Genomic DNA, 15,686 nt, shown 5'->3' with positions numbered 1-15,686 from the left:
ATGAGATTCCTTTTTCTGTGTTTAGTTGGCTGTTGTTGGTGGCTAGGCTGGCCATTGGCAGTCTGCACACTGGTTATCTGTCTGTCTTAACAGCATTTAGGGCACTTTATATTTACTTCCGTGGACATTTCTCCGTACACACTGATTACCTCAAATCATTTTTGCACCTCTTGTTTCCTTTCCTTGAATAGGACATCCAGTGGGATATTTAAAATGACAGACAGACTGGAGGTGTAGCTCAAATGGTAGAATATGTGTGTCAATGTGTAGATGTGTGCTGGAGGCTCTGAGCTGAGCCTGTAGACCCACCCAGACTGAAATGCAGTAGAGGTGTCTAATGAAAGGCCTTCTTCCTCCTTGGAAGAAAATATATCCAGCGCTTCTCTGGGAGACATTTTAATATGAAATCGGACTTTACTGAGCTGCAGTAGTTTTTGTTCTTAGTTGTTGAGGTGCTCCTTCCTTCGGTCACTGAACAGCACCAGGTTTTATAGAATGCTCGTTTTGCATTTCGACTAACGTTGTCTTCCATTAGTCTGGATTTTAACAATATGCTTGCTTTGAACCATTTCTGTATTCCAGTGTTCAACTAGTTATAGAATAGGAAATATTCTTCATAAGCAAGTAGAACTTAATGCCATGTTATTTGGAATGCTCCCATGTATTTATAAATGTAAAATTGGCCTATAATAATTATCTGTCCTTCTGGGTTTATAAGTGTACTAGCTTTGTAAAATGAGTTGGGTTGATAATTTCATATTTTTCTAGTATTTCATTTAGCTTTAAGAGTTTACACACCTTGTGGCACCTCTTGTGATCTGTGGGTGTGTCTTGGCTTCTACAGCACCTCTTTTGATCTGTGGGTATGTCTTGCCTTCCACATTGCTTTATTTTATTTTATTTTTGGTTTTTTGAGACAGGGTTTCTCTGTAGCCCTGGCTGTCCTGGAACTCACTCTGTAGACCAGGCTGGCCTCAAACTCAGAAATTTGCCTGCCTTTGCCTCCCAAGTGCTGGGATTAAAGGCGTGCACCACCACGCCCAGCTGCTTTATTTTTATCTTGATGGACAATTCTTCCACATGAAATCTGGTTGAAATCTTCAACGTGAAGCATACAGAACATCCTTCTCCTCAGAAACATCTTTCTACTGTAGAAAGCAGCCATGAAGTGCTTGGTTCCTAGGCAATCACTGATAGGGGTTTCCTGACAAAATCCCATGGCATTTGTGTGCTAAACTTGTGTGTGGAAATGGTCACAGAACAGTTGACTCTGTGCTGTCTTCTCTTCAGCTCACTCCCCAGTGATCCTTGCTACGGGAGAAGCACGCTGTGTTGGTGTGGCTCACCTTGTGCAGTAATTTCACTTGTGCCTTTCCCTTTATCTTGATGAATCCTATTTGGTCTGTCTATATCAGGATCCATTTTAAATGTGTGATGTGTGCACACACACAGACCAGAGGACACCATGTGCCTTATGCTGTTACTTTCTGCCCTATTGCTTTTGAGATAGACTCCCACTTAGCCCAGAGCTGGTGGTCAGCTAGCCCCAACAGTGTCTTGTCCCCCTCCTCAGCAGTGCTGAGGTTAGCCCCAGCTTTTTACATGGTGGGTAAGACTCTTAACCACTAAGGCATTTTCTGGCCCCGCCTTATATTTTTTTTTTAATGAAGTTTATTGTCCTATAACTGACCTAGAGTACATTTTCACCCTTTTTACTGTATATTTCTCAGCTTTGGCAGTCCTATTGTGGAACTCCTCTCCAACAGAACCAGAATTTAAAATTCTCATCCTCTAAAAACTATTTCCTCGTCAACCCTTTGCCCCAACTTTTCCCGTGTCAGCTATTGCTTGTTTTCTGTACTCGTTGTTTTGGCTTCTCTAGAACAGCACACCCGTGGAATCTATCTAGTATGTAGCAGTCCTTTAATTGAAACATTTATTAAGATTAATTGTAGGTTCACATGTAGTTGCAAAAACAATATGTGACAGATAATAGCACCCCACTCCCTATAGCGCAGTGTTCAGCAGAATTGTATGCAGTGTGTACGTGCGCATGTGCATTGCAGGTGGGAATCATATGTAAAACTGCTGAGTGTGGTGGTGTGCACTGGTAATTCTCGATCTGGGGAGGCTGGGCCGAGACCAGAGGGTTGATGACACTGCCATCCAGCCAGTGTCACCTAGTTAGTGAGCTCCAGGTCCGTGAGAGACCATGTCACTAAGACCAAGATTGTCCCTTGGGTCTATGATTACGCATAAGTGTGCATGGCATGCATACATGTGCACACACATGTGCACACATGCATGTGGGGAAGAGGGTTGCTGAGGTGATGCTTGAGATAGTCTTGTTTTGCATACACTAAAAAGAGATACTTATTCTTAGTTATTGAGTGGCATTTGGGATACCAGCTAGGTTAAGCCATTAGTACTAGTTGACAGTACTAATGGCTTTTTCTTCATTTGGTTTGTCAGGACTGGCAGGGAATTGGTGTCTCCAGCCCACTGCCACCTTCTGTGCATGTGGATCACAGCACACTCAGCCTCAGTACTTCTTAAATCTAAGTTTTGTCAGACTTACCACAAAGGTGGTTTTTTGTTGGTTTTTTTTTTTTTTTCTGTCAGATGCCATTTCATTTGTTACACACAGACACACAGAGACACATATTTCTAGCCTGCATTGTATGTCTTTGACTTTAACCTTGTCAAACTCATTGTTTCATTGAGTTTGGAGAGGTAGGCAGTACAAGATGAACTTACAAAGCCATTTTGAATAAAGTTCTGATTGTCATGGTAAGTGTATGCAGATGAAAAAAATTAACTGCTGTCTGGTAGTTGTATGAATTCCATCATCAAATGAGCCACATTTTAGCCATTAGCTGGTAATTTTGGCAACCTTGAGTTAAAGAGATTGTGATTTGAAAATGTGGTACCACGTGCCCTTAGTCCCAGCACTAGGGAGGCAGAGGCAGGAAGGTTGTGAGTTCAAGGCCAATCTGTTGTACTTAAATCCCTTGTTCTTTAATGAAGGCAAGAGTAAGTAGTTGTGGAACGTGTTGGATCAAGACTCTTGAGGAAGTCAGATGGGAAAGCTCTGTAGCTTAAGCTAATGCAGAAAGTGACCCTTGCAATGGAGGCAGCTGGACAGAGAGAAGCCAAGCACTAGGACCACACATGTGTGTGGCAGAATGAGAAGTGAGGCATTCTCCCACTTCCTCAGGACATGGAGGCTGACACCGGAGCATCTGCAGCTCAAGAGCACATGGATGGCATGGTGAGACACTTTAACAAGTCGGGAGAAGAGAAAGCCATTGAAGAACAATTGAAAGGCAGCATTTGAACGTAGGAGTGAGAAACAAGTTTCTAGAATAGTGCTCATTATCATATGAGCCACTGTAATAATCACTGTGGCTCCAATTGAGAGAAATGACTGTCTAGGGTAAGCTTGAGGCTCAGTCACCTCAGCCCTGAAGCTTCGGGGTATGAGCAGGCTCTACGTACATTTCTGTAAAGTGTGTGACAGACGATCTCCAAGGTTCCTTCTGCCTCCAACATGCGGCGAGTACCCGTGGCCTCGTGTCAGGAAAGCAGGATCCATTACCAAATGCTAAGGGACCTTCTGTGCTGTGGATATGGTATTGGCTCAGAGTGAAAGAAGATACACTGTAGAGGAGATTAGATAGGGTGGTCAGAGGATACTAGGGATATAGTTTTGAACCCCTCATATAGCCTCAGGAGCAAAGTAAACTTAACAAATTCTTTTCTTCTTACCACTTGGGGGATATATTTAACCAAGTGAGCCACTTGGAATTTTTTGTGTTTTACATGTTACATTTTTAAAATATTATTTATTTGTATTTAATGTGCATCTGTGCTTTGCCTGGATGGATGTCTGTGTGAGGGTGTTAGATCCTCTGGAACTGGAGTTATAAGCAATTGTGAGCTATGATGTTGATGCTGGGAACTGAATCCAGGACCTCTGGAAGAACAGCCAATGCTCTTAACCATGGTACATCTCTCCAGCCCCACATGGTACCTTTTTAAGGAGAGATACTTACCAGGAACTTCTGAACACAAATGCACAGTGCATGGAATTTTGCTCACTTAAGAAGCAAGGCTTATAAATATTAAATACTGTTAATAGCAGATGAAGATTCTGGTCTGTGGGCTGTAAATTGAGAAGTTGGTTTTGAAGAATACTTAGTTGTTAGAAACCAGTTGGGCTGTCTAAGACCACAGCTTTGGGAAGACATTGAGCAGATGCTCTGTGAGGCCCAGGAGCCCCAGTGCAGACAGTGTTGAGCTTGGATGGACTTTTGAGTAATAGATAAAATACCCAGACCTAGATAAAATACTAGGAAGACATTTGTTTCTAAAACGTACTGGGCTTTTATTAATGAAGACAGCCTGTCCTGGAGCAACCCTAAATTCACGGGAAGTGATAAGCTGCTTAAGAAGGGATTTCATGCAGAGACTGACATCCATACAACTCTAGAAGAGCTAGAAGAGTGGACTCCAGCTGCCTCCCTCCCGAGGTTTGCCTCAAGTGTCAAACCACAGAAGTACACCCGTCCCGCCCCCCAAGGCACTGGTGCCTCTGCAGTGAACTAAGGGTGGGGTTGGGGTGCCTAGCTCAAGCACTGTCCTTGATGTTTGATCTCCAGACCAGCAGGATGCTGCCAGGCTCTTGACTTCAGGAATTCGTCTGGTGATTAAGAAGCTGCTACCTAGACTGTCCCCATGCTGTGTCTGCTATATTCACTCCGGGCTGAGTGATCCTGGCAGAAGCTAAATCTCATCTGTGAGGGAATCTGGGAGATGAAGTTCTCAGCTTTTTAAACTCTGCAGCATAGGAAGGCCTACCAGGAAGAGACTCAGCATATATAGACAGTAGTCATCTAGTTTATGTATTGAAAGAAAATGTGTCAGCTAAGATCATTAGTAAGAGTTACTTGAATGTATAAGGCACATGGGGCACTCAAGCTGTAAATAGATTAATAAGACATTTAGGAGAAAGGGGAATCAAAAGATGTTAGTTGATTGGATGAAGGCAGTTGAGGAAAGAGACAATAGGACAGGAAGACGCCAGACTGCTCAGGTTTTGGCTAGAAAAATTGGATAGTTTTCAATACTGTTTATTAAGATATGAAAGATTGAAAGGAAAGATATTGGGGATAACCAACCTGTACATGTTGGTCTTGAGGATGTATAAGACATTCCAGTGTCCCAGCGTAGAATCATTTAATCTATGATACGCTTGCTCATCTGCCACAGTAAGGTTTAGATTATAGGGAATGCTTATGGCTGAGATGAGTTCATTTGTCTGTAGCGTCAAGGGAGTCTGAAAATACAAAGGTTACCTTTGTTAAATTTTAGTTTCATGTTTAAGCAGACAGGAGTTTACTGTTAATTCCCTAATCCCGTTGTTGAATTTTTCCCTGAAAGAACTCCTAGGGATTATTCCCTCTGTCCTTCCTTTTTTCAGAATGTCTCTGAGCTAGAATTATTGTTGAGCAGAATTGGGCCAGGGACAGTTACCTTGGCTCTTCTTCCTCACCAGATTGTCTGGTTGGTAATGGCAGCTTTCCTCTTTCCTCCCTTCCCTCCCCTGCCCTCCCTCCTCTCTTCCCTTCATCTTGCCCCTGCAGAGGTTCACCATACCCCCAGTTCACCTGTTCCCTTGACTTCTTGGGATTTTGTATTTTCCGTTCCTTCTTCCTAGGCCACTGAGCTCCCGGTGACTTTCTGTCCATGGTGCTTGCTTTGAGACTGCACTCTGCCTCCACTGTTGAACTTGTTCCTGTTCCTCCCTCCATTCTTCTTCCTGTGGTATTTCTTTCCATTTCTGTGGCTTATATAGCTTATGCGTGAAAGTGGGCATGTCTCAGAGTGCTGAAACATGGCGTGTATTAGCTCTCCTTGACCCCTTTGTTATTGCTTCTTTTCTCCCTTCTAGGAAGAGTTCAGGGGCTAGAATGTTGGTCTCGTTTCTACTTTTCTGTAGTCTGGAGGGGAAACCTTTAAGTTGGGGTCAGCTCTTTTGACCATAAGGGTTCTACTGCTATTTTTAAATTTCATTTGCAGGACCACAGTTGTCTCCAGGTGTATGAAGGCAGGTGACAGGAGATGTGGGGAAAGGTTTCAGCTATCTGTAATCTCAAGTCCTGGTGGGTTTGTTCACTTGGATTCTGTGTCCTGCTGTGCTCTGATCGCTTTGCCTTCAATGAAGCCCTGACATCCTGATGGTGGACAGACAGACAGACTTCTGGTCTCTGGAGGATTTCTCTATTCTGGTTCTACCTTGACCTGGCTGACTCTTCCATCCCTGGCTCTATCACTGGCGCCTCCATCCATCCCTGGCTCCAACCCTGGTTCCTCCATCCATCCCTGGCTCTTCTGTCCATCCCTGGCTCTGCTGTTTTTAGTGAGGCAGACTTTCTCTCTTTACCTTCTTTCTCCACAGTGGTTGGTATGTTCTGAAGATCTGAATCTTGATCTGCTGACCCACATACTACAGAGCTCTGGGCTCCCTTTGAAAAGGTCAGCTGTTAGCTTATACCCTCCATTCCTGTGTTGCTGCTGTTTCCCTGTGGATTTGTTTGTTTGTTTTGCTTTTTTGTTTTAATCCGGGCTCCAGCACTGGGAAACAGTCTACAGGCTGACAGTCACACCAGCGCCCTAAGTCCCTCCTGAGGAGACTTGAGTCTAGGGTTTTCTAAGGTGTGTGTATCTTACTGTTGTAAGCTCCAGGGCAGCAGGGCTGTGACACTAATGTCTTACTTGGATATGAACTTAGACTATACGGGGGTTACTCACCAGTTGTTTAATTTATGGCTGCCTTTCAGGTGGGAAGGGCAGGACTTAGCATTTGCTAACGAGGAAGCGGATCCAAAGGACTGAGCTGCAGAGTCATATTAATCACAGCATAGACTTGAAAGTCAGGGCCTATGCTATTTTTACTACACCCCGTTTCTCCCCTCCATCTCTCAGCACAAAGTCTCACTGTGTCATTAGTGTTCTACTAACCTTGTTATGCCACTGATTGTACTGAGTAGAAGCCAGGAGTCAGCGAGCTGGAGCACAGAGCTACGTGACTGCCGAGTTCTGATCCTTAATTAACCTCAGCGAGTCTCAGTAATGGTAAAGCTAATAATGGTGCCTTCTTCCTCCTGTCTGGTACATAGGAGACTGCCCAACTTCCCCATCAAATCAGACTTCATTCCTTCAAGGCTGGCAGTGGATACAAGAATTTCCATGTAGGAATTTAATACTAGGGACCCTGTTCTTACCCCTATAACTCACTTTCCTCGTTCTAGGCTTTGCTTTTTTTTATTACTGTCCTGATAACAGAATATTATTTATTGTCTTCTTTTTCCAAGAATGAGTCCTTGATCCTTTGATAACAGTTTTGTATTTGGCTGAGGCCAAGCTGGAACGTTGGAACAAGACTTTCTTGACAGAGCTGGATAATGGCTGATAGTCATCTTGTTGTTCTATATAATTGGAGCATCCAGAAACATCTCCCCTCCCTTCCCTGCATTACTAAGAAGCACGTGCTTAGTTAGGCAGTTTCCTTTCTCAGTGGTAACACTCCAAAGGGTGCATGCATCTTTAATCCCAGCGCTTGGGAGGTGAGTTCAAGGCCAGCCTGTTCTACAGAGAGACTTCCAGGACATCAAGGGCTACATAAAGAAAACCCTGTCTCAGAAGGAAGGAAGGAAGGAAGGAAGGAAGGAAGGAAGGAAGGAAGGAAGGAAGGAAGGAAGGAAGGAAAGAGAGAGAGAAGAAAAAGAAAGGAAGGAAGGAAGGAAGGAGCAAGGAAGGGAAGAAAAGAAAGAAAGAAAGAAAGAAAGAAAGAAAGAAAGAAAGAAAGAAAGAAAGAAAGAAAGAAAGAAAGGAAGGAAGGAAGGAAGGAAGGAAGGAAGAAAGAAAGAAGAGAGGGAGGGAGGAAGGAAGGAAGACAGACAGGCAGACGGGCGGACATTCTGGGGGCATTTGGCTCCTCCCTGTGTGGCCCTGTGGCCTTTGTATCACCAGTCTCTCTAGTTGTTTCACAAAACTGTTCATTCCTACCCAGTTGCTTGAGGCAGGGTCCTATATAGCCAAGATTGATTGACCTTGGCCTTGTAATCCCCCTACCTCCACTTCCGAGGTATCAGGTTACATGTGTGCACTGAGGCTTGTTTTATTCAGTCCAGGTCTTCTTGTGTGTTTGGTAACCACTACGGGACACACCCTTGGCCCCTCTAAGCTGCTGTATAAATAGCCGGAGCTTAGGGACCATCTTCAGGATGATGTTCTATTCATGAGCACATGGCTTTACTAGCAAAGTAGTTATGTCAGGACACAGCAGTCACTCGGTAGCTGGATGTACATGTAGGAAGGAAGGGGCAGTCTCGGATGGGGTGAGAAGATACTGAGGGTAGCCATGTCACTTACCTGTGTGTGTTGTGAGTAGCTGAAGGTGAGTTTCTTTTTCTCCTCCTAGGTATCATGAGCTCATTACAAAATATGGGAAATTGGAGCCTTTGGCAGAAGTGGACCTAAGACCCCAGAGCAGTGCAAAAGTAGAAGTTCACTTCAATGACCAAGTGGAGGAAATGAGCATCCGCCTGGACCAGACAGTAGCCGAACTGAAGAAACAGCTAAAGACCCTGGTGCAGTTGCCCACCAGCAGCATGCTTCTCTACTACTTTGACCACGAGGCCCCGTTTGGCCCTGAAGAGATGAAGTACAGCTCCCGGGCACTGCACTCCTTTGGCATTAGGGATGGAGATAAAATTTTTGTGGAATCGAAAACAAAATAACCTCGACCAGCCTTGTAAAAACTCACATAAGGACTTCCTGCAGGGTGTTTGTTTCCAGCGTGCTTTTCTTTAGGAGGAAGGACATTTCCATTTTGTTTTGGGTTTTGTTTAGCTTTGGAGGGGTTTTGTATATTTTCTTCCCCTAGAATGGATAGGTTTTTGGTATTTTCTACCACAGATTTTTTCAGATCAGTTAGCAGACATGGCTGCATCTCCAGTCTTTATGTGAGAGCATGCCTGTCTCCCTCTCCCCCTCCCCCTCCCTCTTCCCCCTCTCTCTCTCCCCTACCCCCCAAAGATGACAGAAACCACCGACTTCTTACTGTGTCATTGGGATTTGTCAGCCACTGGGCTCTTTCCTGCTAAGCCCAAAGACAATGTGGTCCCTCAGAGGGGTGATGCAGTGTTCACATCCAGAGATGGGGTCCTCCTAGGGAGGGATGGGATCCTCCTAGGGAGGGATGGGGGTCCTCCTAGGGAGGGATGGGGGTCCTCCTAGGGAGGGATGGGGGTTCTCCTAGGAAGGGCCTTCTCTGGCTCTTCCTTCCCTGCCCCTTCTCCTCCTCCTTTCCATTTGGGGGTCCTGGGTCTGGTTTTCATTCTGACTTGTACCCACTTACCTGGTAGTTTTATTCTGTTCATAATTTAACTTGGTTTGGTTGTTGTTGTTGTGTCTGTTTTCCCCCTCTCATTCCCAGTTTTAAATGGCTCTGAGTATTTTAAGCATTTCCAGCCTGATTCTGATCTCAGGAACTCAGTTAGATTTTAAAGAGAAGTAGATGGAGTATTAACCCTGGGAAACTTGCTGCTCTCCTGGAAGCCTGGGCTGGGCATTTTAACCGCTCCAGCACTGCTGCGCCCCAGAAGCCCCTCCAGGGTTAGATCAGCTGTCACTCCCGTTACCTGGCACTCGTCCTGTTCTAGGGGTGTTTTCTTAATGTTCAATGAATGTATTTCCTGACAGCTTTATGGCATAGCTATTGGAAATAAAGGAAAAGTTGTAGATATTCACTCCTTAGCAGAACATGGGCTGAGAAGCTGGCCAGGAGTGTGAAGGAAGTGGTGGGACTGGGGAGAACACTTGCAGGCTTTCCACCTGTGCGGCATCCTTCTGAGGGAAGCCGTGCCCTCGGCTCTCTAATGGGAGAGATTTAATCACAGGGAGCTGAGTCCCACCTTTTTCTTGGGACTTTGTGATGATGTGTCTGAACAGCTCTTTTTGTTTTGTATTTTATGTCCCAGTGGAATGATTTTTGCCTAATCTGTGAGTGAACTTTCAGTGTCACACCCCCCCCAGGGTGTGTTTTTGCAGGGGTGTGTGTGTATAAAGCACTTGACCTTTGACACGGCCCCTCACCTACTCTCCTATTCTGAAATCTTTTTCTTTGGCCTCCCATTCTTTGTTAATCTGGATGGTTCCTTGCTGTTTCTATTTTGTTCTGTTCTAGTTTTTGTTTTGTTCTGGCTTTTAGCATTTGTTATGTGATCCCACCCCTCCTCCAAACTGTACTTTGGAGTAAACTCTTTAGGTGACCCATGTGACCTCTTCACGGATGGGGAGATGGATTCTCTAAGTTCCCTCCTCCGCCACGTGGCAGGCGTTTGCTCTCTTGCCACCGCACTTCAGGTTCAGCATCTCTAAGGCTGCAGGCCCGAATTCACTGCAGCACTAAGGGTGAAAGCCAAAGGGTTTAGAAAGATGAGCGAAGCCAGTTCTCCTGCTGCAGACTTTGTCTCAGAATCCTTAAAAAAAAAAAAAAATGAGCAGTGGGGATCAGGCCAGTATAGACGAGGACAGTTATTTTGCAATTGCATTTTCTTGACAGATTTTTGGAAATAGAAAAAAAAGAGTGTGGCAGCCGTGTCCCGAGGATGAAGACTGGCTGCTTTGTGTATGTGCGTGTGTGCGAGTGCGGAGGAATTTGCAAGAGAAACTGTAATGGAGACGCTGCTTTGTCAGCCTGGGAAACAGTTGCACTCTTATTTTTGAACTTTGGAGCCACTAATGTCCCACGGCAGAAGGCAGAGTGAGCGCTTACGCTTTGGTCACAATGAGATATTTTCTATATGACAGAGTTTTCTGAGAGGCTTTTTTACTCTTTGGAACTCGCATCTTCTGTCATTACTCAACAGTGTTTCTCTGCTGCAGGCCTAAGCCTTTCTTACAGTTGCACGGAAAAGGGGTCTCATCTGACCCAACCCGCGTAGGCATTTCCAGGGCATTGTCATTGGTGGTTTGAATAATTGCCGAATCTTTTCCAATTAAGAAAATCTTAAGTACAATCCTTGGCCTTTTAGAGTTAACCGCAGTAAATGAGGAAGCCGTTTGCGCATGCGTCTTTCCAGACTCACTTGGGTGGCTGAGGAAAGAAGCTGGTTTTGAAATAAAATCGGTGCTGTGTAGACATTTATAACCAAAATTATTTTTATAACAGACCCAGAAGGAGGAGAGAAAAGACCGTGGACCTTTGAGCCTGCATGTTATCCGTCGTGCTTGTCTGTATGTAACATTGATTTCATCAGATTGAGTGGAAGCACATGGTTGACAGTTAGGAGGCGAAAAGCTGCCTTCACTGGTATACAGAGCGTGCCTTGGGCACGGCAGGGAGAACATGCCTTTCTAAAGCAGAAAGTCTTTTCAGTTGTGGGGAAGGAAAGGAGTAACACGAGAGAGCCAAACCTAAGCCCAGGGTCCTCCCGTGGGCAGAGCTGCTGAAGCTGTGCTCCAGAGGGATCTCTTAGTTTGGATTGTTGAGATACCCTGGATGGTTTTAAATCGGGGGAGTCCACAGTTGCCTGTGTCTGCAGCCCATTGCCATAAATGCACAAGACAGCAGCAGAGCTGAACGCCCCTTGTTCTTAGAGACCCTCTGGTAAAAATGAAGCCATGTAGCAGAGGGCTGCAGTGCTACCCTGAGAAAAAGAAGGAGCTGTGTGAGGGAACGAAGAGCAGATGCAGTTCCAACTGGGATTTTCAGCCACGTCACCCCACCTGCCCTGCTGGGAGCAGAGAACACTTGGTTGTGCAGTATTGGGAGCCTTGCCACCAATAGCTTTTCCTAACACATGTGAGTGTGGTTTTCCCTCTGCACTGTAGCTTAGGCCCTGGGCAAGTAGGGCGAGGCTCCAGAATGCTCTGTAGTTTGTATGTACTGTAATTTCTGTTTATGAATTTCACTTTTCCTTTCATTTCATGTAAGACTAAAATGCAAACAAACTGCTTTCAAGAATGCCCAGAAGCTCTGTGTCCCCAACTGTTGTTGTGAATTCTACCATTTCTCATAGGTGCTTCCTTAAAATGTATGTTTATTCTAGTGACCGAGAGGGGACTGGACTCTCAGGCCCTTTACAGTTGTCTCCTGCAGTTAATGGAAATATAAATATATATATATATTTTATTTTAGAATATAATTTAAACATGAAGGTCTATTCTTTGCACTTTTTATTAATATATAGAGAGAGAGAATCTTTAAAAAAAATTAAAATACAAGTCCATTTACTCCTTGTGTTCTGAGTTTTTCTTCCGGAGCAGCAGGACAAAGATATGTGGTGGGTTTTATACAGCTAGAGATGAACATTGATTCTGGGGGTGCCTTCTTGGTGAGATTGGCCTAAGCTAGTAACAGAATGGCTTGCCAAAGGTAATTGGAATTTCACTGAGGTTGAAAAATCTCAATTAAAATTTTTCTTTAAAAAAAGATTTTATCTGTTAGCAAAAGTTTAGACTTTGACACTACTTGCTTGTTCTTTGGTTATCCTTATCCATCTCTCTGTTTAGCATCCTCTTTATTGAATACGATTGAAAATTTCATTTTGGTAAAATACAGATCTGCCTGTTTTTATTCAAGGGCCATTTTCTACAAAAGATAACTTTCTACAAGTTTGGCATTTGGGACATTTTACATGTATCTGTTTATGGACCATTTCTTGGTAAGCTGCTAGGAATTAACATTCTTTTGAAAATTAAAGACCAAGAAGTATGCTTCTGTACTTCAGAGCCAGTGTCCACGAAGTTCTCGAGACCTCAGAAGCGTGTAGCTCTACTTAAGTTCAAGGTGATGTCCACTTCCTGTTCAGAGTTCAAAGAACCCATAGCATGCATGCCCTCCACTTTCGGGCTGAATTCTATTTCATTACCGTTTAGTACTCGGAGAATTACTGAAAAGATAGATACACATCTAGGCATCCAGCCTTCAGTCTGCTGCTGTTGCCTTCTCCAGCTGCCAGGTCATAGAGCCACCCCTGAGGTCACATGTCCCTTTCCAGCCCCTCTGGAAAAGGAACTCCCATTGCTTTTCCTGTTGACTTTTTCTCCAATGAGGGAAACGGATGCACAGATAGGTCATTCAGGTCCAAAGTGACAGAGTTGGGAAATGAGACTTGGCTCCAGCCAGCTGACAGCTGTGTGTAGTGCTGGAGCTAAAACCCCACCTTCTGATCCACTCTGTCATTGTTAATCCTCTGGTGCTGTAGAGCTCTCCATGAGACCGTGTTCAGTGTGAACTCACTCTGGAGCAGAACCACCCATCCACTGAGACCCCTGCTGCCATGGTGGGTACATGTCATTGATGCTACTGGTAAAAGTGAATATGAGATAAGGAGACTGGTAACTTGGTTTTTAACCTCACGTTATTCTTAGTTTCAGTATGGGGCCAAAGGTGGGAGGGACCACAGTTCCAACTGAGACTAATGTCAGGGACATGCCAGAGTTCCAAGTGAGCCACAATTGACATTTGTCATCAAGGAAAGGGGATAAATCCACTTAGAGCCCAGTGGAGCCCTTACCGGAGGATAAGGTCGCTGGTGCTTTTCCTCGCTGGCTTTCACAAAGGACAATATTTATATGTAAGCAGTGTAAATATTACCTGCAAAATAGGCAAAATAGTAGATAGGTTATCTACTCTGCCTGCAGGATCTGGGTCTGCCAAACCCACTCATTCCAATGCAATTTGAATGTGTGGAACCCTTCACAGCTTCCTTGTCCTTGAATGCTTCTTGGTAACCCAAAGTAACACAGTCAGAGTGTTAAGTGAGAAAAGCCACGAGAGAGACAGGCAGGAAGGAGCCAAGGAGAGGAGAGCCGAGGACAGGTGTCTGTTCTACTCAAGAAATACAGCAGGGGTGATGCCAACTGTCCGCTGTGTTAAATAAAATTCAATTTGTTTCATATTTTACATTACAGAGAGATGATGTTAGGATGTTCAAACTTAATTTCTAAACAGAAATCCTCCTCAAGGTTCAAAACTCCAGCAATGCAAGAAAGACAGACATTGAAAGGCCCCATTGTAATAGCTGTACTACATCTTTTGTTCCTTTCTTGTGTCTTCTCAGAGTTTACACAAATAACAGCAAATCCAAGTGTGCGTTGTAATGGCTTTCTTTTTACATAGCAAGTGGTATGGCTTATGTTTGGTCACAAGCCTTGCTTTTTTTTTTTTTTTTTTTTGGTTCATGAAGTGTATCTTGGAACTGTCTCTGTAATAGGACACAGAGAATCATCTTAGCCTCTGTATATAATGTAATTATTCATCCTATGCTCTGATGTGTCTCACTGGTACCTCATTGCTTGACACTTAAGTTTCTCTTCTCACTCTCTCTGCTGCTTTCGATGTGCCTCTCTAACGTTTGAAATCATCTACAAACTGTCTTCATACCTATGAGGCTGCTTGGATCAGAAAGCCAGAGCCTTTGAAAAGTTGACAGACATCGTCAGATTATTCTCCAGTAGGATAATACAAAATTAACATATAAAGGGCCAGGCAAAGTGGCTCACACCTTTAATCCCAACACTTGGGAAGCAGAGGCAGGGGCACCTCCGTGAACTAGAGACCAGCCTGGTCTATAGAGAGAGTTCTAGGCCAACTCGGACTACACAGTGAGACCTTGTCTCAATAAAACAAAACCAAAAGAGTGTAAAGCTGCCTTGGTCCATTATGTGATACATCCCTGCAGAGTCACTGTTCTTGGGCTCGACATTATGAGCTCTTCAAGTTTACCTTCCCAGGCAGGCTTTGTAGACCTAGGCTTTTGTATTCAGCACATGACTGACATCATAAGTGGTATTGGTCAGGCTTTGTGTCACAGCGACAAGATGCAGGCATAGGTGAAGAAGGAATTATTTTAGCAGACTCTCCAGAGACTTCACAGTTTTGGGCTAATGGGGAGTCAGGGCACAGTGCCTGGTGAAACTGACAGAGGAGAAGCAGGAACGAGTAACTGGATAAAGATAGACTCATAGGAGGCACATCACCAGTGCAACACTTTTTTTACTGGGCCCCACTGGCCAGTTTCCGCAGACTTGAACTGTCAGATTCTGAGTCTGTCCATTAGTGGACAAGGTGACTCCATCAGACTACTTCAGGTCTCCGCGTTTCTGGAAATAATCCCCCAGACACACCCAAAGTTGTGCTTTCCTATATAGTTGGTGTTTCTCTGCCACATCAGGTTGACATGTCAGTTACCACCATGAATTCCATATATCACCGATCCTAAGAACCATCGTTCCTCTGGAGCTGGCTTTGGAGGTTTCATCTCTGCCACAGAAGGCACAAGTGTTAGGTGTAACGACCTGTGAGCACTCGGTTTCAGCTGAGTGCCCAACAAGGCAGATCACTTGCCCTAACATCTTGTGCGTATTGCCTGTAAAAAGCTTTGGTCGGGAGCTGATTCTGGCTTGTCGTTGAAGTGTCTTCTAGACTGACCGCATGCTGTTCCTTGGGGGTCAGAGAACATGGTGAACCTGTGCCCCTCCAACCTCAGTGTGCTAGCAAGGTTATTTGAAGAAAGCCGGTTCTGAGGTTTCAGCTGCCTGAGTGTACCTAGAACTTACGATTTTAACTGCTTGGCAGCTTGGGTTCTTCGTGGTAAAGAACCTGCCTGCCA

The 15,686-nt window shown here is 44.6% G+C and overlaps 1 protein-coding gene across 5 annotated transcripts in view; it reads left to right on the top strand.

Moving 5' to 3' along the window:
* The window catches only part of Tbcel (tubulin folding cofactor E like), a 59,255-nt gene extending 46,952 nt beyond the window's left edge, over nt 1–12,303 (top strand). For all 5 annotated transcript variants that reach the window (XM_021171415.3, XM_085844545.1, XM_021171413.3 and 2 more), the window contains exon 8: nt 8,486–12,303. In XM_021171415.3, coding sequence (XP_021027074.1) covers nt 8,486–8,804 — 319 coding nt within the window. In that variant the 3' untranslated portion in view covers nt 8,805–12,303. The remainder of the gene's footprint in view (nt 1–8,485) is intronic.
* The last annotated feature ends 3,383 nt before the right edge of the window (nt 12,304–15,686 follow it).

This window comes from Mus caroli, unplaced genomic scaffold (genome assembly GCF_978045245.1).
Source record: "Mus caroli unplaced genomic scaffold, Mus_caroli_1 scaffold_11, whole genome shotgun sequence".
Classification (NCBI taxonomy): Eukaryota; Metazoa; Chordata; class Mammalia; order Rodentia; family Muridae; genus Mus; species Mus caroli.
Note: the sequence above shows the minus strand (reverse complement) of the source record. Positions and strands in the feature narration are given on the sequence as shown.